Genomic DNA, 25,349 nt, shown 5'->3' on the forward strand with positions numbered 1-25,349 from the left:
TTGAGTATTTCTTTAGTTTATTATTTTCTTTTTATAATGGTGTTATAGCAACACTGTTGAACTTTAACTCTTTTGTAATATTTTATGACAAAAGCTTGTTTCCAATCTTTTTGAAGACATAAAGTATATTTTATTTTATTTCTTTAATGTTCAGTTTATTTTTTTTTTTTTCGATTATAAATTTTCCCTTAAATCAAGCTTTATCGTTTCTTTTTCATTTATTATTTTTTTTTATTATAATGATGTATGTTTTTCGTTAAAGTATATAAAGAAAATTTCATTTGATTTAGTGTATTAAATTTCAAATAATATTTTATATTAACAATAAATTTTCGTTTAGTTGGATTTGGCAACTTAAGATAGGTTTTACCCATTCAATGGTGGTAAATAAGAATAACATTCAAACTTAATTGGAGTTTAAAAGTAACTACTTATCAACTTATGTAAACATCCTTTGTAAAAGGTTTCCATTACCTAGTAAGTAATTGGTTAAAATGACAAAATTTACACAAACTGAACATTACAGTGTTCAAAAAATGGTAATGGCATGTAGTTTCTCAATGACTACTACATACCTTCTATAATACGTAGAAGTAGTCTAGTAATGACATACACACAATATATTATATAAGTTCTTAATTTTAAGGCTTCTCAGAAACAAAATTACCTACTTAACTACCTATTTGCAGGCGGTCGCAGTAAATACTTACATAATTCCATATTTTTAAGCTATACAAATTTTTATGTTTTAAAGTTGACTTCTTAGGGTTAATTAAAATATGAATAATTTTAAATATTTGTAAGAAACATCTGCAACTTCTAAATGGCTGGTCCAATTACGATAAAGTTTGGACCTGTTGAAATTTAAGTAGGAGCCACAAACCATAAGACTACACCACCAAAGTGGTGGTGTAGTCTTAACTTAGTTAGTTAGTTAGTTAGTAGTTAGTTAGTTAGTTAGTTAGTTAGTTAGTTAGTTAGTTAGTTAGTTAGTTAGTTAGTTAGTTAGTTATTAGTTAGTTAGTTAGTTAGTTAGTTAGTTAGTTAGTTAGTTAGTTAGTTAGTTAGTTAGTTAGTTAGTTAGTTAGTTAGTTAGTAGTTAGTTAGTTAGTTAGTTAGTTTTTAGTTTTAGTTAGTTGTTAGTTTCGTTCGTTCGTTAGTTTAGTTAGTTCGTTAGTTAGTTAGTTCGTTCGTGTTCGGTTGTTCGTTATTCGTTCGTTTCGTTAGTTAGTTGTTCGTTCGTTAGTTAGTTAGTTCGTTCGTTCTTCGTTCGTGTTGCGGTACGTTAGCTTGTTTAGTTCGTTCTCGTTTTGTTCTGTTCGTTTCCGTTGTTCGTTGTTTCATGTTCTCTTTTGCGCCCTAGTTAGTTCATTCCTTTGCGCTCAGTGGTGGGGTGAACACTTACCTCGGTTTTCAGGTTGTAAAATACTCAGGCTAGTTTTGTATCCAACTTAAAGACAAACCGTGTAACCAAAGTTCCCGCTGGGGCTTGGTGAATAATTGGATCACAATTTCACAGTTCATTACAAATTGTGTCCAACTTGAACTATTTTCAATTGATATCTTTAAAACTATATTCATCTATAATTGCTCATACAACAATTATTTAACGCTTATATCAATATGTATTTTAAACAAAACTTATCATCTCTTAACCTTCAAAAGATCATAAAGTGTACAATCTTTCTTCGTGTTCTTACAAATCTATAAAATACATTCATATAACTCAATACACCATGTAAGATAAAAGTTGACATGCGCCTGAAGTATTCCAAAGAGAAAATACATTTTCGTTTCCCACAAACGAACGGCAATGAAACACAATTTTTATCTTAAAGCCAACAGCTGACAGCATCCTCAAAACACAAATGATGTCAAAGATGATTTCAACTCCGAAAAATTTGAAATGCGCATACGAGCTTTATTTACCATACGAAATGTATTGCCAGTTTTGTTAATGCTATGGTTTGGAAAACACGTGCCAAACTTATGAAACGCGTAAATATTTCAAATCCACTAGCAAGAGAGATATAGAAAGAAGTTCTTGTACTTAAAGAAAACTAAAATATTTAGTAAATACTTAAATTGTTGAAAACGGAAGGATACGTAACCTTATGACATTAAGCTAGTATGGATTTATGCTCAAGTTTTATGTGGATTTAAAAAAGTTTAAAAATAAACTTAAAACTAAGGATACAATGCCAAGTGATAAAATTAAATTACCACACACACACACAAATAAAAATAATATAATAAAAGTGAAACAAGCAACAACAAGAAACCAAGAAGCCATTTAAATGTTAAGTGTCAAATATTTAATTGCAGTGTTAATGACATCAAACAGATGTTAGTGAAATCAACAACATCATAAACATACAATTAAACAAAGAAAATTTTTATTCTAAAAATAATTTTAGAAATTAAAATAAAAGCTTAACACACAAATATAGGTACTTCTAAAAGAAAAAAGTCAAATAAACTATAAATTAAAACAAAACAAATATTTAAAATAATTCAAAAAATTAATAAAAGTTTTAAAAAGTTTTAAGTTAAAAAAAATATATATAAAGTAATTAAAAAGTGTTAAGCCATTTTATTCAATATACAGGCTAAAGTGAAAACTTGTTATCATTTAAAGCAATTAAAACTTCAACTTTAAAAACCACTTAAAAATAAATTTAAGAGGTAAATAAAAAATAATATAAAATTTTTATCACAATTTTAAAATCCAAATCATACAGCAGCACAAATATTTACACAAAAAAAATATACTTAATATATAAATTTTTTCTCATGCTCCATTGATATCCCTGTGATATTTGAAAAATGTATTAAAAATGTATAAATCATTTTAGCAACCTGTCAACCGGGGAAATTAAAAAAAGTGTTTTAAAAAATGAAAATGTAATGGAATCTACATTTTCAGTGAAGGTGTGTAATGAAAAAATATATAAAAAAAAAAAAAATAAAAAACGTATCATATTATATACAGTGGACGTCCACTAGTACGAATTATATAGTGTCAGGCCCTTTCGTAATACCGAAAAATTCGTATTATTGAACAACACATTTTGTATGTTTAAATTCAAATAATACACATAAAATATTGGATTTTATTTATTTTTGTTTTATTTTTCATGAAAAATTACATAACGGAACAAAATATAATAAATGTGTATTATTTTAAATAAATTTCTGGTACATAAACAGGCATAAAAGGGACATATTTACGTATATGAATTGTTAATTTTGAAAGTATCGTGAGTCCAATGGTTGAAATGAGATATATGTAGAAGGTTTTAAATTTTAATGTTTTTAAAAAGATGTGTGCCAAAGACAATTTGCAATTTACATATGTGTTCTGAAATGTATTAAAATGTTCAGATTACATAAAAATTTTATTAGAAACTTGAATGGAATATACCACAATTCTCTAATTTATAATTTTCTCTTAAAAATTAGAATAGTTATCCTTAAACCCATTGTTTGGAATGTGGAGTCACACTACTTTCAAAATTAACAGTTCATACATACATATGTATATAAATATCATTTTACTTATTAAAAAATCCATCATTTAACATCGATGTTTATTACATTGTAAAATGATTCTTACGGCTTTTTCAATAACAGCGCTTTTGAGGCTTCAATATTGTTCTCAGCAGAGTTATTGTCGGGAACTAATAAAATACTTTCCTCATTGGCGTTATCATCCAATTTAATTTCTTCTCTTGGGTCATCAAAATTCCAATAAAATAAATTAATAACACTAAATAATTGTTGATTTGTAAATATACATGCAGTAAATTGTGTGTATAGGATTTTTAAAAATACAAAACACTTGTAATAAATACAAAAAAACTTCAAAATTACTGAGCTTAAGGTGAATGATACCGAAATAATAAAATAAAAACATAATAAAAACTTCATTCATACGTAAATAAAACCAAAATTCCCATAAAAAATGCGTTATTCGTACTATCGAACAGAAAAATTGTGACTTTATTCGTACTATAGAGTAGACAATGCAACAATTTTGCCATTCGTATTATTGGATATTCGTAATAAAGAGTATACGTACTATTGGACGTCCACTGTATATGGAAAATTTTCAAGTGATTTGGCATAAAATTAATCAAATAATGGAATAGAAATATTTTTTATTTAAATTGTGTAAAGTAATTTATTAAATTATAAAAATGTATTTTATTAAGTGAAAGTAAAATAAACTGATGCTGCAAAAATAACAATTAATTTAATAATATAGTTTTATTGTTATATAGTCAAGAACTTAATTAATTAAGTAGTGATCTATAAAATTAATGAATAAGGAATTTTAAAATACTTAAGAACATTTTTTAAATTGTTCAAAATATTATTTAATAAAATATCAATAAATTATTTCTAACACGTAACTAAGATAGTAAGTATTCAATTTGCAAATGAAGGATCCAAGCACTGTTGCTAGATTTGATTTCTGTCAAAAAAAGATTACAAAGTGCAATTTACCGATTTTTGTCTACTAAATCTATTTTATGAAGAAATTAAATTAAATTAATTTGGGAAATTAATGCTTTAGATGAACTTTTATAATAAAATGTTAAATCTTCTCATTCATTCTCCAATATACACACGTACAAATAATATTTAATTATATTAACATCAATTAAACTAAACAACTTCACATTTATCAGGTATATGCATGCGAGAGAAATCGGCAGTATTATGTAGGTTAATACAAAACATATGTTATATTGATTTTTGTACAAATATGTAACTTATGGACGGATCCTTGACGTTACTTCCTACGAAACTTGTTTTTTTGTTGAATTTCGTACCTGAACTCGTATTTGTATGTCAGTAATAGGTGTCAATTTCAGCTCCCTAGCTCTTTGTGTTCGGACTCTATCGTGTTATTGACACACAGATGGACAGACAAAGGGACAGACAGACTGACAGACTGACAGACTGACAGACAGACAGACAGACAGACAGACAGACAGACAGACAGACAGACGGACAGACAGACTGAAAGACAGACAGACTCGTCTTCGAGTATAATAAAGATCAAGGAATATATGTATACTTTTATGTATCTACGACAAATATTTTGTTCCAAAAATTTGCCCATAAAGTGAGGGATTTATCCAAGGCCAATTGGCAACAATTGTTGTGTATAAATAATTGAAGAAGTAACCTAAGAAATATATATCGTCACCAAAAACGCAAACGGCCCTATCTATCATTTTTAAAATTTTACAGGAGAAGCAAAAACTATTGAATTTGGAAAGTTTGTTTCTATCATCGCGATTTATTTATAGTAAATAAACTATTTAACTGTTTTTACTTTTAATATTTAAATGTTTTTGTAGATAGGGCCTTTTGTTTTTTGTCAATGAAATCGCTAATTTTAGTCGGAGGAGTCCAATTTTTTGTGTGGACATATGTTTTGATGCAATACATTATAATCAACAATAAATAAATGCAGTATTAATATTTCTGATATAAATCATTTTAAATAAAATTCACCACCACACTGAACATTTACTCTTTCGTATCTCCATTGATTATGATGGAGATCATCAAAATCATCCAGCCTTCCAATTTACTTCAACAAAGTTATTTAATTTTAATAAAATAAGGTATTTTATTAAAATCAATTGCTGTCCTGAAAATATTTTTTATAAATTAATGGAAAAAGCACCCAATTTATTGTATTTTTTATACCTACCATCAAAAAAGATGGGTATTCTTGGACCTCGTAAGATTCTAAGACGATCTAGCTATGTCCGGTCGTCTGTCTGTTGTCGGCACCATAGCGTCCACAATAAAAAAAGAGAAAGGGAGATGAAATTTTCCCAAAATATTCTTTATTGATCAGAAATGTTTGGTATCAAAAAGGGACAAAATCGGTCAACGATTTCACATAGCCCCCATATAAATGTACCCCCGGAATATTGTGTAAAAACATTCACAAATTCGTTGATTATGAAGCAAATACGTCAAAATTTTGCATAAGTCAGTTTTTTTTCTTAAAAAATTAAATTCTGTATTATGGCGGACATACGACCATAATTGGCCCTACCCCCCATATAAGGATCCCTTCAAAAAATTATTATATAATCATTTGTTGCTAAAAAAAAATACTCTGCAGAAATATAATTCAACATAAACAGTCTTTATAAGTGCCAAAATTTTTATACCAAATTTTAAAAGGACCAGTCCATGACTGATATCAAAGTTTATTTATTTATGGCAATGAGTTGATGGTGGGTATGGCGTCATGAAATAACTCCCCACGAAATAACTCCTCAAAACAAAAATTAAATAACTCCCAAAAAATTTGTTCAGAAAGCAAAAACAACGAAATTTGGGGATTTAATTCATTTTTTTGGGGAATTATTTCACATTTAAAATGGGGAGTTATTTCATTATGAAATAGTTCCTCAAAATTCAAAAATGAAATAAATCCCTAAAAGTATTTTTGGAGAGTTATTTCATTATATTACTTTTATCACACGAAATAAAAAAATATATGTCTGATAGCTGGCCTTTGGCCGTGCACAAGGGTTTCATCCTCTGGTGTACATTGGACACCGGCTTCGCTAAGAATACACTCTCCCTGTATCAAGAGTGTTCGGCCTTAGGCCGGTTATTTAGGAAATCTTTACTAAGCGAAGCCGGTGGTGGTCATATTATAGAGTGGTAAATTCTGCCGTCCGGCCGTAGGCCGGCTATTTAGGAAATACCTTTTAAGCGAAGCCGTTGTTGGACATACCATAGAGTAGAAAGTCCTTGCGCACGGCCGGCTATTAAGGGAATCTTTATTAAGCGATTAAACTGAAATGTATTAAACTTCGAAGCCCCACTCGAAAGTATGATCGAACTACTTTTTTAGAAATATCACTAAAACCGACTTGTTCCATAATTTGTTATTTTTAAATGGGAACTTATTTCATTTTATATGATATATGTATATGTATTACTTGTCTTTTATACCTTAAAGCATACCAATCGGGTGAGAATCACTTCCTGATTCGATTAAGTTATGTCCGTCCGTCCGTCTGTCTGTCTGTCTGTCGCAATTCTTGAGATAATTTGATGAAATTTGAAACTTGGTCTAAGGACGAACGCTATTGAAAATGGTAGAAATCGGTCCATTATTTCACTTAGCTTCCATACAACTGGACCCGAGAAATAGGGCTTTTGTCCTCATAATTATGCTAAATGATCTACTATATCTACAAAAATTGTCAAAACTTAGTGTTATATAAATCTTAATAATTCTAGGGATTTTCGTAAAAAAAGTCCCCTTCAGAAAATTACTTGAATGTCCACAATTCACTTATAAACATTAGTATCATGATGAAATTTATAACACTGTCGATTTAGCCTTATACAAAGTCTCCTTTAGAAAATGACTTTAATGTCCACAGTCGATTCAGAATCACTATGTCCGTCTTTGTGAGCGTCTAAATCTTGTGTGATATTATTTGTTAAAATTTGTCACATAGTCTTCTTTGGATCCAATGACGAAGGCTGTTGAAATAGATCTTTTATTTCTCCTAGTCAGCATACAACCGTACATTTAACATAAATGTTTTATTATTGAAAATGAATCACATATAATATTCGCAATTGGTGTAGGGTATCATATGGTCGGCCACGACCGACTATAGTTTCTTACTTGTTTTATTTTTTTGTTAAACAATACCAATTATTTTTGTTCTGTAATTGTTTGTATTCATTATGTAAAATATTATTATGTATGTACTTTGTAAATATATTAGACAGACTCCCAAAATATGGAGCTTGAGTTACCCCTATCAAAATATTCGTGTTATAGCATATGATTTTACTCAAAATATTTTGGGTTTATTATAGTACGGTCAGGACAGTTTATAGGAAAATATCCCAAGGGGACACAATTCAAAATAACATCCATCTGATCAAAATCTATGTATATTTTTGGACACCTCTAATATGCACACATTATACATATTCTTTCTGTCAATTTATTATTTCTTACAAATGTCTTTCTGTTTTAGAAAAATAGACAATTTTGCAATTTTATTTAATTTCACAGATCAATAACAATGACTTCTTATCAATTTTGACATTATTAAAATTTTTCCTTGTTTATTCAATAAAACAAACAAGGTTTGCAAAGAAAGACATTTTTTATATTTCGGTAGATAGATTGATGAATATTTTTTTCTGCCAATTTTAATCTTCTTATTGTTTATGTACTTCAACAAATATTCATCAAAATATGCAATGACATTCTAAGAATTTTTTCTTTTTTCAATTTTCTATCTTGTTCTCTATCTATGTAAATAATAAGAAAAATTGTGATGCAATGAAACAGAAAAAAAGTACAAATAAATATATTAACCTCATTTTTATATGTATGTCTTTCGATGATTTTTTTTTGTTTTTTTATGAAGCACGTCTATAAATTATGTGAAAAAAAGTGGGGAAAAAAATTTAATAGAAAAATATCATACTCATTTGTGGTCTAGACAGAATACGTTATAAAATTTATTATATTACATACATATGAATTGCTAGCCAAATATTTTTAAAAGGAATTCTGTAGTCATAAAAAATATGACCAAAGAACTCGTAAACATTTCATATGAAATATTATAATCTACACTACTTTAGTGAGCGGAGTGTTATGGGTTTGTGCTAATGTTTGTAATGTGAAAATTTGATTAGAATAATTTTTGCACCGGGTTTGATGATTTTTATAGCCATAATGTAGAGTTGACTATATATGATTTTTGCATTTTCGTTATTTTTTTTTTTTTTTTTTTTAACACAGAATTTTATAATTTAGTTTATTTTGTAATTTTTATTAAATTTATAAAAATTTAATATATGTATGTATGTTTACACAATAGAAATGTTTCCCTAGAGATATTATTTTTTAATAAATGTAAATTGTTTTTATTAATTCCTAAAGCAAATGTTAACAAAAATTTTAATTGAAAATACAATTACATACATATACATACACATCAAAACATTAAATTTTCTATTACAAAAATATAACATAACTTCTTAAAAAAAATCTGCATAGTTTTAGGTATTGTAAATTTTTTTTTATGAAAATAATTTAATGAAAACAAAATTTTTCCAGTAAATTGTTGTATATGCCTTTTAGGGATCTAGTATGTTTTTGTAGAAACATGTATTTTTAAGGAATTATTTAAATTTAAATAGACATAATAAAATACGGAATGTTATAACCACCTTTACACAATCTCTTGTACAGTCTTTTACAACACATATATCATGAATTTCTAAATTAGTATTATTTTGAAAATAATATTATTTTAAGAAAATATTGAACAAAATTCTTTAATAAAGTATATTCAATTCTTACATCAATACAGATCTTTTACGGTAAATATTGAGTAAGTTTTGTACTTTTAAGTTGTTGTCCAGATTCTCAATTAATCTGATCTTTGAACATTTAATTCAAGTTTGTCAGAACACTTAGCTTTGTATTTGTTGTTATTAAATTTTGATTCCAAAACGTTATAAATTCTAGAATCTATAAGGATTTATACCAAAAATTATTTGAGTTATCTTAAAAATTGCGAACTGTACGTGACGCATAGGATTTAGATGGACAATAAATTAAAAACTCAGAAAGCTACATTACTTACATATATGTATGCACATATGTATATGTATTTTACAAATGAATTTTACAGATATTTTACATATCTAATTAAATTAATACATACAGGAAATTATTACAGAATATAGTATATTTATTGTTAAAAATTCAGCCATAGTAAATAAATATTTAAACAAAAGAAAATAATAAATATGTGTATTATATAAATAAATAATTTTCATTGTTTTCATTGCATAGTGGAGCAAAACGGAATGTAAAAATATGTACGGATACGGTTTTAGCAACTAAAAATATATTAAAATCAGTCCAATTGGTTTCAAAGGTTTTCACAAATATCCTTTTACTGTTCTTAGAAAGTCATTGTTAAAATTTGTTTTTCAATCTTGCAAATTTCTATATAAAATGGTATTTTAAGCGTTTAAAAAAATTGGTCCTCAATTGACCCCAAGTACGTCAATGGTTTCAATTTTTCATTAATTATATGCTTGGATTTGTAAATATATTTTAAATATATTTTGCCAAAAATGACCTTTTTCTCAAACTCAGACAATTTTAAATCGAAAATCTGGAAAAATTTTGAGAGGTAATTTTTTTATACCCACTTTTATAAGATATCGAAATATTAGTCATGTTTGCTGAGAGTACGATAAATGCCACACGAGAGAGCTGAAAATTACATAAGAATGTGTACAAAATGTTTATTTTTTTCGAAAATTTTATACCCACCATTAAAAAAGATGGGGGGTATATTGATTTTGTCATTCCGTTTGTAACACACCAAAATATTGGTCATAGACCCACAAAAGTATATATATTCTGGGTCCTTATTAAATTCTAAGACGATCTAGCCATGTCTGTCTGTCTGTCTGTCTGTCTGTCTGTTGAAAGCACGATAGAGTCCGAATGGAACAAGATAGAGGATTTTCCACAAATATTCTCTATAGGTAAGGTTTGTTTGGTATTGAAAATGGACAATATCGGTCCACGTTTTCGGATAGCCCCCATACAAGTGGACCCCCGAAAAACAGCTTTAATGGGCATATCTGTTTCAAAAGTACGAATATAGCGATGAAATTCGACACAAATAAGTGTCATATGATCCAAAATCTCTCTACCAAATTTTGTGAGGATCAGTCCATAATTGACCCTACCCTCCATATAAGGCCCCCTTCAGAAAATTTGTTTAACGCTCATTACTGGCTTAAAAATACTAGTATAACAATGAAATTAGACATAAGTAAATCTCTTGTGATAAAAAACTTTTCTACCAAATTTTATGTTGTTCGGTCCATAATTGACCCTACCCCCCATATAAGGTCCCTTTCAGAATATGACTTTAACGCTCATTACTGGCATAAAAATACGAGTATAATGATAAAATTTACCACTCATAAGTTTCATATTATCCAAAATCTCCCTAACTAATTTTATGTTGATCGGTCCATAATTGACCATATAAGGTCCCTTTCAGAATATCACTTTAACGCTCATTACTGGCTTAAAAATACGAGTATAGTGATGAAATTCGACACACATAAGTTTCAATGAAGCCAAAATCTCTCTATAAAACTTTATGTGGATCGGTCCTACTCCCCATATAAGGTGCCCTTTAAAAAATTACTTAAATTACTGGCTTAAAAAGACAGAATACAGAAAAGCAATGAATTTCGAGTTAAAACGAAATGTTTGAGGATCGGTTCATAAGAAAATTACTTTAACGATCTTTGCTGACTTAAAAATACGTGAACAGTTATGAAATTTTTTATAAGAAACATTTATAGGAACGCAAATCTTCCTACCGAATCTCATGCGGAAAGTATCGGGAAGTGATATTCGATGTAAAGATGTTTTGTATGAACCAAAGTTGGTCTAAAAAAATTATGAAAAACCGTCAATTATTAACCCTATCTCTCATATAAGGTCCTCTTCAGTTAATTTGATGATGAGTAATATCACCCTGATGTTTATAGGGTATCACTTTGATGTTTATAGGATATATGAGATTCGGCACAACCGAATATAACACTCTCACTTGTTTAAATTTTGATTCATAACTTTTCTCGATGTATGTAAACCGATTTTGCTAATTTTCAATACCAAGCAACCAATACCAAGAAATATGAAGAATATTTTTGCTGATTTTGATTAAATTTATTTACTTGTCCATTAGAACAAAATTACAAATTATATTGTAACCTAATTTACCTCTAGTGGGAATCGAAACTACAACCACCGAACTGATAGGTTAGCACACTACTAACTAGCTTATCGGGACACCCACTGGTTAAATTTTATAGCTTCGTTTTATCGAAGAGTGTTTAACACAGACTGATGGACATATCTAAATCGATTCAGAGTTTTATAAGGACCCAGAATATATTTATATTAGAGTGGCTCCAAAATTTAAGTTGCTGATGTTCCCAGTTTATTTTTAGATACTAATTCTCAAATTTTTTGTTCTGACGTCAATATTTAGTGAGCTGTATGTTGTTGTTTACGTTATTTTGCAATGTTTTGGTAGCGTACATAGGCTTCGATAAATTGAAATAAAATTCGATTTTGACAAACGGCAATTGAGGATTTATTAAGGATTTCAACGAATTATATTTAAATCTTCTGTGTTAGAAAATTTCGATTATATTTGCTGTTACACAAAAATTTTTGATATTGCGTTGAATGCGTCTCTCAAGGACCTCTCTTATGATACCAAAATTTCATATCATTCCTTTTAAAGAGAAAAAAAAAAATCATAAAAACTTCAAAAAAGACCTTTTTATCCTTTGATGCAGCCCACCAAATATTGACTCCAGGATAACAAATTTGGTATCTTAAATCAATTAAACTTTCATTTTAGTTGGAAACATTGACACCTTATTTTTCCTCCATACAAACGGGGCCACCCTAATATATACCTTGTTGGGTCTCAAATTAATATTTCTCAATGTTACACACAGAATGAAAAACTTATATATAATGATGGAGGGTAAAAAAAATGTTTTTGAAAAGATTTCGAGCCGAAAAAGTTTTGGATTCAGTTATAGATAATTGTAATCCACAGATTTCAAGCACGTCTATAAAAGAACATTAATGTGCCACTAAAAAATGTTACACTTTTTTCATAGCCCATAATTAAACAAGTAAGAAACTATAGCCGGGCGTGGCCGACAATATGATACCCTGCACCAATTGCAAATATTAAATGTGATTTAAATTTTCAATAATAAAGCATTTATGTTGAATCTTAAATAGGTTCCAAATAATGTCTGCTTAATCAAATTAGAAATTGATTCTGAACCGACTGGTATACTTAAGGAGGTTAGAGGAGAAATTGAGCAGATCCTTATAAAATTTATTGTTGTGAATTATGTTTATATAAAACTTATTTCTGCAAAATTTCATCGTGATAATATGGACATATGGACCTCTGAACGGATCGGTAGAACCGAACTTAATTTTAACAAAATTTAAATAATATAAATTGGAACTAAAAAATACAAAATCATTAAAAAAGTTCTGATTGTTTAGTACGTTTGGAGGCGTCAATTTGATAATACAATTCTGCGTAAACCCCACTGTGCACTGTTTTGCAGTCTTCTTCAATTTATACTAACACACGTTTGTCCTTGTTCATACATACATTGTGTCCTGAAAATATACAAATTATATGCCATTCAACAATCATTTGTTTCATTCAACAATCAAGTTTATAAAATAAATTTCTTTGTGTTTATTTTCTTTCTTTTTTTTCGAAATATAAACATGCTATATAAAAATTGAAAAAATTTAAAAAATATATATAAAGAATAAAACAAAATGTGCAAATATATGCAAAATTTTTCATTTTTATCTATGTATGTTAATGTACCATATACATTTGTTTTTAAATTAAATGTAAATAAAATTGATTTTTTGTTATGCATGATGTTTCTTGAAAAGAAGAAACAAATAACAAGTTTTAAATGTATGTAAAAAATGTTGTTTATTTCGTTAAAAAAAAAAAATAAATTAAATAAAAGAAAATTTTTTACAAAGAAATGTTATAGAACAGAATCAAACACCATATCAAATAGAAATCTCTTGTTAAGAATTTCCTATGGAGGTGGATGTTGAGGGCGTTTACTGTTGTTACACAAAACTTGTCTTTATCTGGCAACAATTTCCATTGATGTATTTTCTTTAACACGATAAATAAATAAGGTTTTTCTTTTCAAACACCAATCATGTATTTCATTTAAAGTGTTTTTAACTGCAGTAAATGTACACTATTAGTATACATCACCACGCCCAAATTAAACTTGTTTGGGTAGCAGCAGTAGGCGTATTTGTTTAAAAATTCTTTCTAAATAAATGGAATTCAATTATATGGAATTTATATTTTTCAAGGACATACTTATGTACACATGTACATGAAACCTTTGTTATTATTGTTTGTCTAGAACAAACAGTTTTCATATCAAAGAAAAATTAGAATAAGTATATGAGTAAACAGCAAGAATGAGTAAAGTTTACTTAAAGTCTCAACTATATTTTTCTTGGGGCATTGTCGGAAAAAATAAATAAGCTTCTTTTGTAAAGGTTCACTGTTACATACTATAGTTTAAGTTGTTTTTAAAAGATTACGAAGAATGTTTTGTGAAAAGTTTGCTTAATACAAAAAGGATTAAACTTGGTTTTTATATTCTTATTTACCTTTAAAGGTAAATAAATCATAGAAAATCCGAGTAAGTTTGCTTATAAACTTTTTTCTATATTTTTTAGTTTTGTTTTTATAAACCTCTTATTTGCAACTAGATGTTAAGAAATTTCGTAAAAAAATGGATTTTAATTTTATTTTTAAAAGTGAGATAAGTTGGAGTTAAGACAATGGAGCTAAAACTAATTACATATATACATTGTACATATCGCTCATTTACTACAAGACTGATATAATCCAAAATTAGGTTTCTTTCAACTGAGGGCTATGAATTGTGCCAATCTTGTAGTAAGCTAGTGATATATCATTTAATATGTAAAAGTGTTTAATTAGACATGTCCCAATATACATATGATAATTTACTACAACTATTAACAGATATAAAGTTGTTTAGTTTAAAATAGTATGTATCTATTACTACTGGCCTAACACCCACCCTAAGAAATATATCGGCTCAGAATCATTTCTGAGTCGATTAAGAAAAGTCCGTTTGTTATTCTTCTTATTAAACTACAAGATAATTCTATGTAGTTCTCACTAGACTTTGGTCAAAATCTGCAGTTGAATTTATCAAATCTGCACTTTATAGATCCTTCATACCTTACTCTTCCCGATTTTGATTAAACTTGGTACACACGAAGTTTAAATTCATTACGGTAATTTTAATGTAATTTTAGCTGCTGAAACCGAAACTTATATTTGTTTTCTTCTCACAACCACAATTTTCTCGTAAAATCGCCTCGAATATTTTGTTCATATATTACGGACATTTTATATAATTATAAAAAATATTTTTACGTTCAAGGGTTAATTTAAAATTTTTCGAAGTCATCATAAATACAGGTCTTTATTATATAATTTTCGTAAATTTCATATAGTTAGTTAGTTTGAAAGGAGGATGTATATACATCAAATCCGATGAAATACACCTAGACCTCTATCGGGTCTGTTGTGCTCTTCTTAACCAGTGCCTCAGGTGGGAATCGAACACACCACCTCCGGTCTACCAGACTAGAACACTAACCACTAACCTACCGGAGGCCAATTTCATATAAATCGGTTGAAAACAAAATACCATTTCACTATGGTTTAAAGAGAACAGTAAAGAATAAAGCCTGCTTTTCAGAAACTTTACAAACAATTTTTTTCCTCCTCAAAATTACCGCTAATGTGAGTGAGATATCGTCCTAATTTCTTTACTATTTTTATACCCACCATCAAAAAAGATGGAGGATATATTGGTTTTGTCATTCCTTTTGCAACACATCGAAATATTGGTCATAGACCCACAAAAGAATATATATTCTGAGTGTCAAATCCTAAGACCATCTAGCCATGTCCGTCCGGCTGTCCGTCCGTCCGTCTGTCTGTCTGTCTGTCTGTCTGTCTGTCTGTCTGTCTGTCTGTCTGTCTGTCTGTCTGTCTGTCTGTCTGTCTGTCTGTCTGTCTGTCTGTCTGTCTGTCTGTCTGTCTGTCTGTCTGTCTGTCTGTCTGTCTGTCTGTCTGCCTGTCTGCCTGTCTGTCTATTGAAAACACGATAGAATCCGAACAGAAAGTGCTAGAGGTTTAAAATTTTACACAAATGTTCCCTATAGATAAGGTTATTTATACATATATATATAATTCGTTAAATTCTTGTTTAATAATATTTATACCCTACACCACTTTAGTGGGGAGGGTATATTGGGTTTGTGCTGATGTTTGTAACGCACAATAATATTGGTCCTATACCCACCTTAAAGTATACCAATCTGCTTAGAATCATTTTCTGAGTCGATTTAGCTATGTCCGTCCATCTGTCCGTCTGTCCATGTAAACCTTGTAGTAATTTTGAAGATAATTCAATGATCTTCTATTGGCCCAAGGACGAAGCCTATTGAAAATGGTTACGATCGGTCCATTATTTCACCTAGCCCCCATACAACTAAACCCCTGAATAGGACTTGTAAACATATTAATCAAACTACAGGTCGCAATTTTGAAGATAATTCAATGAAATTTGACACACGATCTTCTATGATACCAGAGAAGAAGTTTATTGAAAATGGTTAACATCGGTCCATTATCTCACCTAGCCCCCATACAACTGAACCCCCGAATAGCGCTTGTAAACATTTTAATCAAACTACAGGTCGCAATTTTGAAGATAATTCAATGAAATTTGGAACGCGATTTTCTATGGTACCGGAGACAAAGCCTGTTGGAAATGGTAAACATCGGTCCATTATCTCCCCTAGCCCCCATACAACTGAACCGGACGAATAGGGCTTTTAAGTTCATAATTATGTTTAATATACTCGTATCTCGACAAAATGCTGCAAAACCAAGTTCTATACTAGCCTTGATGACCTTCATGAATTTTTTAATTATAGGGTCTCATTTGACCACAGCCCCTATTCAAAGACCCCTTCAAAATTCGACTTAAATGTCCACAATTTTATTCAACAATAAATGGCTTAAGTATATCTGAGGCAAGGTACAATTCAACTTAAATGCTTTATTATGAAAACTAAATCACATTTTTTTGTAACAGGTGTAGGGTATTATATGGTCGGCCTCGCCCGACTATAATTTCTTACTTGTTTTATTTAAATATATTCATATGTTTTAAATAAGTAGTAAGTAATACATTCGAATTGATTATTATTATAAAAAAGAAACACACTCTTCCGCAATAACATAACCACAAAGGAAACAACGTTTCGGTTCAGTTGAATTTTTAACTTTTTTACAATTGCATGCAAAAAAGTATGAATAAATTTACTTGAATTTGTACATTTATATGTACATTGTACAAATACATATACTAGTTATATGTTTGTACATATGTACGTACATTAGGGCTATAATTTTTTTCATACTTTTGCAATCATTAGAATGACTATAGCATATCGCAATAGACCTCTAAAAGTTTGTTCTCGGCTTCTCTCATAAATCGCTTTAAAGCTTGAAATCAAGAGTTTTAGTTTTTTATATTTTTTGGACAGATTTTAGAAAATTTAAAGACAAGAAAAAAGTATTTTCTTTAATAACACAATTTCATAGTTAGATAGTGCGTAAATTTGGTTATACCCCTAATGTACATTTTACACTTTTTCGTTTATTTATAAAATGTCACACTTTTCACCAAATTTCAAAGTGGTGGCAAATGACCAGAAAAAAAATTCAACAAAAAATATTTTTTATATGGAAAAATATAAATGGTATGCAGTATATTTAAATATACAAAAAGTCTACACGTTTAATGAATGGTTTTTAAATAATTTTCAATTTTATTTCGTGGCAATAAAAGCCTTTAGTTTTTTTAAAGGTGAAAAACAAATTTAAATTTAACATGATTTTAATTTCTATAAAAGTTAATATAAAATTTTATAGTTAATTATTAAAAATTATTGCTTTAACACAAAATTAAATTTAAATCTATGGGAATTTCAATTTATATCTGTAATAATGGTTCAACTTTTTTTTACATTAATTATTATTAAATTTTTATATAATTTTTAGTTTATTATTTGTTTATTTTATGAATAATTAAATAGTGTAAATTAATTTATTTTATTTGCAAAAAATTAAAAACAAACATAGCTATAGAAAGGCCTAATTAATAAAATTTTCAAATATTCATAAATATAAACTTTAGCTAAAATAATTTATTAATTTATAAAAATATTTATATAATTTACAAAATTTACTATATCCCATGTGTTTCGCTATGTATAAGAAATTCATGGAAGCTTTTTAAGGCAAAAATGTTTTATATTGTGTTTTTGTGGAAATTGTTCTTTTCACTGAAATTAACAGTAATCCTTGTTGTATCAAATTTCGTTAAGTTCAAGGGCCATTAGCCGCCATATATCCAAGTGCTTTATCAACAATAAATCTAATGGTAATTAATAATGTTGGTATTGTTACAAAAAATCTACATAACAATATAACGACATAACATTTTATAACAATATTTATCTAATACAGATTAATACGCCAAAAAGTTTTATATATGTACATATCGTTCATTTACTACAAGACTGGCATAATCCAAAACAAGTAAGAAATTATAATGTAATACCCTACACCAGTTAAGAGAATACAATGTGATTTATTTTTCATAATAAAGCATTTAAGTTTAATTTTACCTCCGATATAGGTATTTTAGCAATTAATTTATGAAAAACGAATTTTCTGAAAAAGCCTTTATATCGGGACTGGAGGAAAATGTGGACCGACCGTCATAAATATTTTTGAATGGATTGACGTTTATATAAAATGTATTTGTCCTACATGAGCTTTTTTAAGCTAATTCTGGATATTTAACTCATTTTCTAAAGGGGTCTTTATATGAGGGCTAGGGTCTATTGAGGCACTATCATTACAAAAATCGGCATAGTCATTAAGGTAATTACAGAAGTTAATTGTGCTACCTTTTGTGGAGATATTAGTATATTTAGCATAATTATGAGCTCAAAAGCTATATACTGGAGGTTCAGTTGTGTGGGGACTAGGTGAAATAATGGACCGATCCTAACCATTTTCAATAGACTTCGTCCCTTAGAAGTCCATGTACCAAATGTCATTGAGTTGTATTCTGAAGTTTAATTACAATGTATACATGGAGGGACGGGCATAGTTAAAGTGTTTTACAAACAAGTTAGTTAGTTAGTTAGTTAGTTAGTTAGTTAGTTAGTTAGTTAGTCAGTTAGTTAGTTAGTTAGTTAGTTAGTTAGTTAGTAGTTAGTTAGTTAGTTAGTTAGTTAGTTAGTTAGTTAGTTAGTTAGTAGTTAGTTAGTTAGTTAGTTAGTTAGTTAGTTAGTTAGTTAGTTAGTTAGTTAGTTAGTTAGTTAGTTAGTAGTAGTAGTTAGTTAGTTAGTTAGTTAGTTAGTTAGTTAGTTAGTTAGTTAGTTAGTTAGTTAGTTAGTTAGTTAGTTAGTTAGTTAGTTAGTTAGTTAGTTAGTTAGTTAGTTAGTTAGTTAGTAGTTAGTTAGTTAGTTAGTTAGTTAGTTAGTTAGTTAGTTAGTTAGTTAGTTAGTTAGTAGTTAGTTAGTTAGTTAGTTAGTTAGTTAGTTAGTTAGTTAGTTAGTTAGTTAGTTAGTTAGTTAGTTAGGTTAGTTAGTTAGTTAGTTAGTTAGTTAGTTAGTTAGTTAGTTAGTTAGTAGTTAGTTAGTTAGTTAGTTAGTTAGTTAGTTAGTTAGTTAGTTAGTTAGTTAGTTAGTTAGTTAGTTAGTTAGTTAGTTAGTTAGTTAGTTAGTTAGTTAGTTAGTTAGTTAGTTAGTTAGTTAGTTAGTTAGTTAGTTAGTTAGTTAGTTAGTTAGTTAGTTAGTTAGTAGTAGTTAGTTAGTTAGTTAGTTAGTTAGTTAGTTAGTTAGTTAGTTAGTTAGTTAGTTAGTAGTTAGTTAGTTAGTTAGTTAGTAGTTAGTTAGTTAGTTAGTTAGTTAGTTAGTTAGTTAGTTAGTTAGTTAGTAGTTAGTTAGTAGTTAGTTAGTTAGTTAGTTAGTTAGTTAGTTAGTTAGTTAGTTAGTTAGTTAGTTAGTTAGTAGTTAGTTAGTTAGTAGTTAGTTAGTTAGTTAGTTAGTTAGTAGTTAGTTAGTTAGTTAGTTAGTTAGTTAGTTAGTTAGTTAGTTAGTTAGTTAGTAGTTAGTTAGTTAGTTAGTTAGTTAGTTGTTAGTTAGTTAGTTAGTTAGTTAGTTAGTTAGTTAGTTAGTTAGTTAGTTAGTTAGTTAGTAGTTAGTTAGTTAGTTAGTTAGTTAGTTAGTTAGTTAGTTAGTTAGTTAGTTAGTTAGTTAGTTAGTTAGTTAGTTAGTTAGTTAGTTAGTTAGTTAGTTAGTTAGTTAGTTAGTAGTTAGTTAGTTAGTTAGTTAGTTAGTTAGTTAGTTAGTTAGTTAGTTAGTTAGTTAGTTAGTTAGTTAGTTAGTTAGTAGTTAGTTAGTTAGTTAGTTAGTAGTTAGTTAGTTAGTTAGTTAGTTAGTTAGTTAGTTAGTTAGTAGTTAGTTAGTTAGTTAGTTAGTTAGTTAGTTAGTTAGTTAGTTAGTTAGTTAGTTAGTTAGTTAGTTAGTTAGTTAGTAGTTAGTTAGTTAGTTAGTAGTTAGTTAGTTAGTTAGTTAGTTAGTTAGTTAGTTAGTTAGTTAGTTAGTTAGTTAGTTAGTTAGTTAGTTAGTTAGTTAGTTAGTTAGTTAGTTAGTTAGTTAGTTAGTTAGTTAGTTAGTTAGTAGTTAGTTAGTTAGTTAGTTAGTTAGTTAGTTAGTTAGTTAGTTAGTTAGTTAGTTAGTTAGTTAGTTAGTTAGTTAGTTAGTTAGTTAGTTAGTTAGTTCGCCAAACACAGAATAACTTCATTTCATAACTTTACAAAATCTCCTGCGTAACAAATTCCGGAACAGGTTTTCAATAAAAACGTTATTATTGATAATCTACCACTATACTCAGGACATTCTAATTAAGGTCGAGCAACGATTTGCCCGCAAAACTTGAAAAAGTATATGAATTTACATTAAGTTATAAAATCTGATAACGACATAGTCCCACGTTCCATATACCCACAACGCAACAAAACCAGAAATTTTTCAACTTTTACCAAATACTTTGTCTTAATAACAATCAGTTAAAGTATCTCAATACTGTTCTTAAATAATCTACATTACATAATTGCAAAAATCATCTTTATTTGAAAATATTTAAATTTGATTTCAAATCTTAACCCTTTATTAAACAAACCATCAACTGAAACAATATAAAATGGACATAATTAAGCATAAAAAGTTTAACTAAACATAACGTTACGATAAAAGAAAATCACTTTAACTAAATTAAATTTTTTTTCATTATATTTTTTTTCGAACAAGAAAGCACTACAAAACAACAGCATCCAACTTTTAATATAAATAATGAAAACTTGTTCTCAAAAAGTTGTTTTTCCTTTTAGGTTTCTCCGTTTTTATTTCTTCTTCCTTTGTATTATTTATAGCTTTTTGGCAACATTTTTTGTGTGTCAGATTTTTTTCTGTTTGATTGTTTGTTTTTACCTTGTTATTGTTGTTTTTATAGTTGAAAGGAAATGCTCCCACACCCCAAATCATGATAACATTTTACTACAAATCAGAAAATGTAAATGCTGAAATACTTTAGGAAAATGGTAGTAGAAAAAAATGCAAATTTTCGTTTATTTTTTATTTTATTTTATTTTTTTTTGTTCTTACTGCTCAACCTAAAAACGTTTAATGTATTCGAATGTTATGGAATACAAGTGGTAGAGTATCAGAGTGATTGCGTTGTTTTATGTAAATTTAAATTTTGTTTTATTTTCTTCCTAACACATTTAAATGTGCAGAAGAAAAAAAAACCTTTTTAACCTACTAACAAAATTTAGAAAACAAAAATCATTGTGTTAACTTAAACGAAGTCGACTTGTTTCTCAGCTTAAGGGATAAATTTGAAAAGAATTGGAGTTGTTGTGCTTAAGAATATTTGTTAAAATTATAAAGTGTGCCTGGTTTAAAAATACATAGGTTACCAGAATTACTTATTGGATTTCTTTTTGTCAGAAAAACTAAGTTTAATATGGCTGGTTAAAATTGGATCATATTTTTGTACAGGCTTTATACTAGAGTTTATAAACAAACACTTCTGTACTACTTTGCGTCAATGCATATTGTAACTAGTTCTTTATCCTTCATATTGTTTAACATTACTAATATCGCATATTTTAGTTCATTTTAATAACATTGAAATACCTGCCACTAAATTATTTGCATATTTTTACACGAGTTCAATTGTGCTACAATACGATGTAGGGTAAAATAATAAAATAGAAAGTATTTCAAAAGGATAAAAAAGCAAAAATAACATCTATATATATTTGTTTTTTTGTTTTCCAGATTGTGTACAAAAACTACTTTTGCAGAACCAAACTTAAAAACAAATAAAATAGAAAAACTTGTAATAGAAAAAACGTACCAGCAGAATGTTTCAAGTTCTTTTGCAAGAACATACATACAAAATGTCTTCAGCACCTTTGGGGAATGATGATGATGAAAATAGAAAATAAAATAAGAATATGGTTTTCAACTGTAAAGTGTGTGTACGATAGTCTTAGAAAAAAACTAAAAACTAAACACACTCCCTAACTCCATTTTATAAAGTTAACAAGCACATTTCACAAAAAATAATAATAATAATAAGTGTTGTGAGTGTATTTGCCATACAAATGAATTTCAATGGAAACTTAACAAGAAAAGTGAAAATAACGCCAGCAACAACGACAAAAACAACAATATCCCCATCATCGTTATCATTATCGTCGTTCTCAGCATTGGCAACAGTAACGAAAAACACTACAGTCACAAATGTTAAAGCTACACTATCAAATACAACAGCTACAGCAAAAGTTTCAACAGCATCAGTTGGTAACTACAACAAAAATACCATCAACATCATCCTCATCGTCATCAGCATTAAGAAATATTTTATCTTGTCTACTTTTACTTCCTGCGCATCTTTTACAATCTACTCCTCGTCAATGCCTACGTCACCGCATAACAAGAAAATTACTCAACTTAACTACTCCATGGGGATGTGTGAGTCAACAAGAACAACGAAAACATCAACAACTAGAACAAAAATACAAGCACCAGCCGCAGCAGCAGCAACAGCAGTATCAACATCAGCAACGTTATCAAGACTATCAGCACATGAACAAGAAAAACAACAAGAACAATATCAAGCTCCAAGAACAAGGGCATCAAAGACAGAAATTACAGAGGTGATGTTACCACCACTTACATCAATGTCATCAAAACAAATACAAATACTAACGAGTCGGGTCTACTATATAATGGACAAAGATGTTGAAAATATACAAGTAGCAACAGCAGCAACATATACGACAGACAAACCACTATCATCATCGTCATCACTATTACCACCACTACAACAACCACTATTACCAACAAAGATAAAAGCAACACTACCAGCAGCAGCATCAACAACAATAGCAACACCTATAGCTGGGTATTTGCCAATGCTAGCAACTACGACAGCATCAAAAAAATGTAGAAAACCATGTTTAAGCATTAAAATGCCCCTAAGACATTTAATACTAACAATAATGGCAGTTGTTGTTTTTAGTATGGGTAAGTACGAGCATTGTATTTTAATTTTTCGAAGTGTATGTGTGTGTTTAATTTTTCCAAGTGTATGTGTGTGTTTATATATAAGTATATGTGTATATCGTTAAATTCCGAAAAACTTTCATGATTAGGTATATTTTACTTAAGATGAGATAAGTTCAAAAAATTGTTCTAACTTGGATTTATTGCTTAAACGGTTTTAGTTAAACCTAACTAAGGCACTAAATCCGATAGGACAAATGAGCTCATAACAGATTCATATAGATTTTATTATTTAACTATTCTTAGGTTAGGTGCCCTGGTAGGCTAGTTGGTAGTGTGTTTTCTTCCATAGTTCAAAAGGCATAAAATAACTACTTTAAAAAATTTATGGGATTTTACCATATGTTTATACGTATATTTTGTTATACTTTCTCATAAATATTATAATTTTTTTCTTATTTTTCTCCTTTGAGTAATTTAGTACCATTTTGACAGAGAAGAGCACATGATGGTATAAATATTTATAAATATTCTGTTGCAGGAAATGCCAAATTATTTATTATCTTGTACCTTTATGTACCCTACTTTTAAAAATAATAAAGTTTGTTACGAAAAAACTAAACATGCAGAATACTAAATCTAAGAATATGTTTACTACATTTCTAACTATGTATGTATGTATCATAAGCTTTAAAGCGTATACTTGTGATTTAATACTAATAATAATACATATCACTCATACCACACGTAGTATGCTTTATTTTCTTGTTTATAACCAACAAGAACAAATTGAGTGGGGAGGTTAAATGAAACTGTAACTTCTATATCATTAATTCAATTTCAATAAAATCGCAAATTGAAAGAGGAGTTGGAGAGCGTAAACTATGGCACTCAAGGGTCTCAAATTTGGAAATACTCGATATATGGATGTACTAACTAACCAACTAACTAACTAACTAACTAACTAACTAACTAACTAACTAACTAACTAACTAACTAACTAACTAACTAACTAACTAACTAACTAACTAACTAACTAACTAACTAACTAACTAACTACTAACTAACTAACTAACTAACTAACTAACTAACTAACTAACTAACTAACTAACTAACTAACTAACTAACTAACTAACTAACTAACTAACTAACTAACTAACTAACTAACTAACTAACTACTAACTAACTAACTAACTAACTAACTAACTAACTAACTAACTAACTAACTAACTAACTAACTAACTAACTAACTAACTAACTAACTAACTAACTAACTAACTAACTAACTACTAACTAACTAACTAACTAACTAACTAACTAACTAACTAACTAACTAACTAACTAACTAACTAACTAACTAACTAACTAACTAACTAACTAACTAACTAACTAACTAACTAACTAACTAACTAACTAACTAACTAACTAACTACTAACTAACTAACTAACTAACTAACTAACTAACTAACTAACTAACTAACTAACTAACTAACTAACTAACTAACTAACTAACTAACTAACTAACTAACTAACTAACTAACTAACTAACTAACTAACTAACTAACTAACTAACTAACTAACTAACTAACTAACTAACTAACTAACTAACTAACTAACTAACTAACTAACTAACTAACTAACTAACTAACTAACTAACTAACTAACTAACTAACTAACTAACTAACTAACTAACTAACTAACTAACTAACTAACTACTAACTAACTAACTAACTAACTAACTAACTAACTAACTAACTAACTAACTAACTAACTAACTAACTAACTAACTAACTAACTAACTAACTACTAACTAACTAACTAACTAACTAACTAACTAACTAACTAACTAACTACTACTAACTAACTAACTAACTAACTAACACTAACTAACTAACTAACTAACTAACTA

At 28.4% G+C, this 25,349-nt stretch overlaps 1 protein-coding gene across 1 annotated transcript in view; it reads left to right on the top strand.

Annotated features, from left to right (window-relative positions):
- The first annotated feature begins 1,970 nt into the window (after positions 1-1,970).
- Positions 1,971-25,349, top strand: part of LOC119604753 (serine-rich adhesin for platelets) — a 36,204-nt gene continuing 12,825 nt past the window's right edge. Inside the window, exons 1-2 of the mRNA XM_037957566.1 lie at positions 1,971-2,685; positions 22,208-23,461. Coding sequence (XP_037813494.1) covers positions 22,537-23,461 — 925 coding nt within the window. The 5' untranslated portion in view covers positions 1,971-2,685; positions 22,208-22,536. The remainder of the gene's footprint in view (positions 2,686-22,207; positions 23,462-25,349) is intronic.

The sequence above is a fragment of the Lucilia sericata genome, unplaced genomic scaffold (genome assembly GCF_015586225.1).
Source record: "Lucilia sericata isolate MDLA Ls3-8-SP2 unplaced genomic scaffold, ASM1558622v1 Contig000424F_arrow, whole genome shotgun sequence".
NCBI classification, from domain to species: domain Eukaryota; kingdom Metazoa; phylum Arthropoda; class Insecta; order Diptera; family Calliphoridae; genus Lucilia; species Lucilia sericata.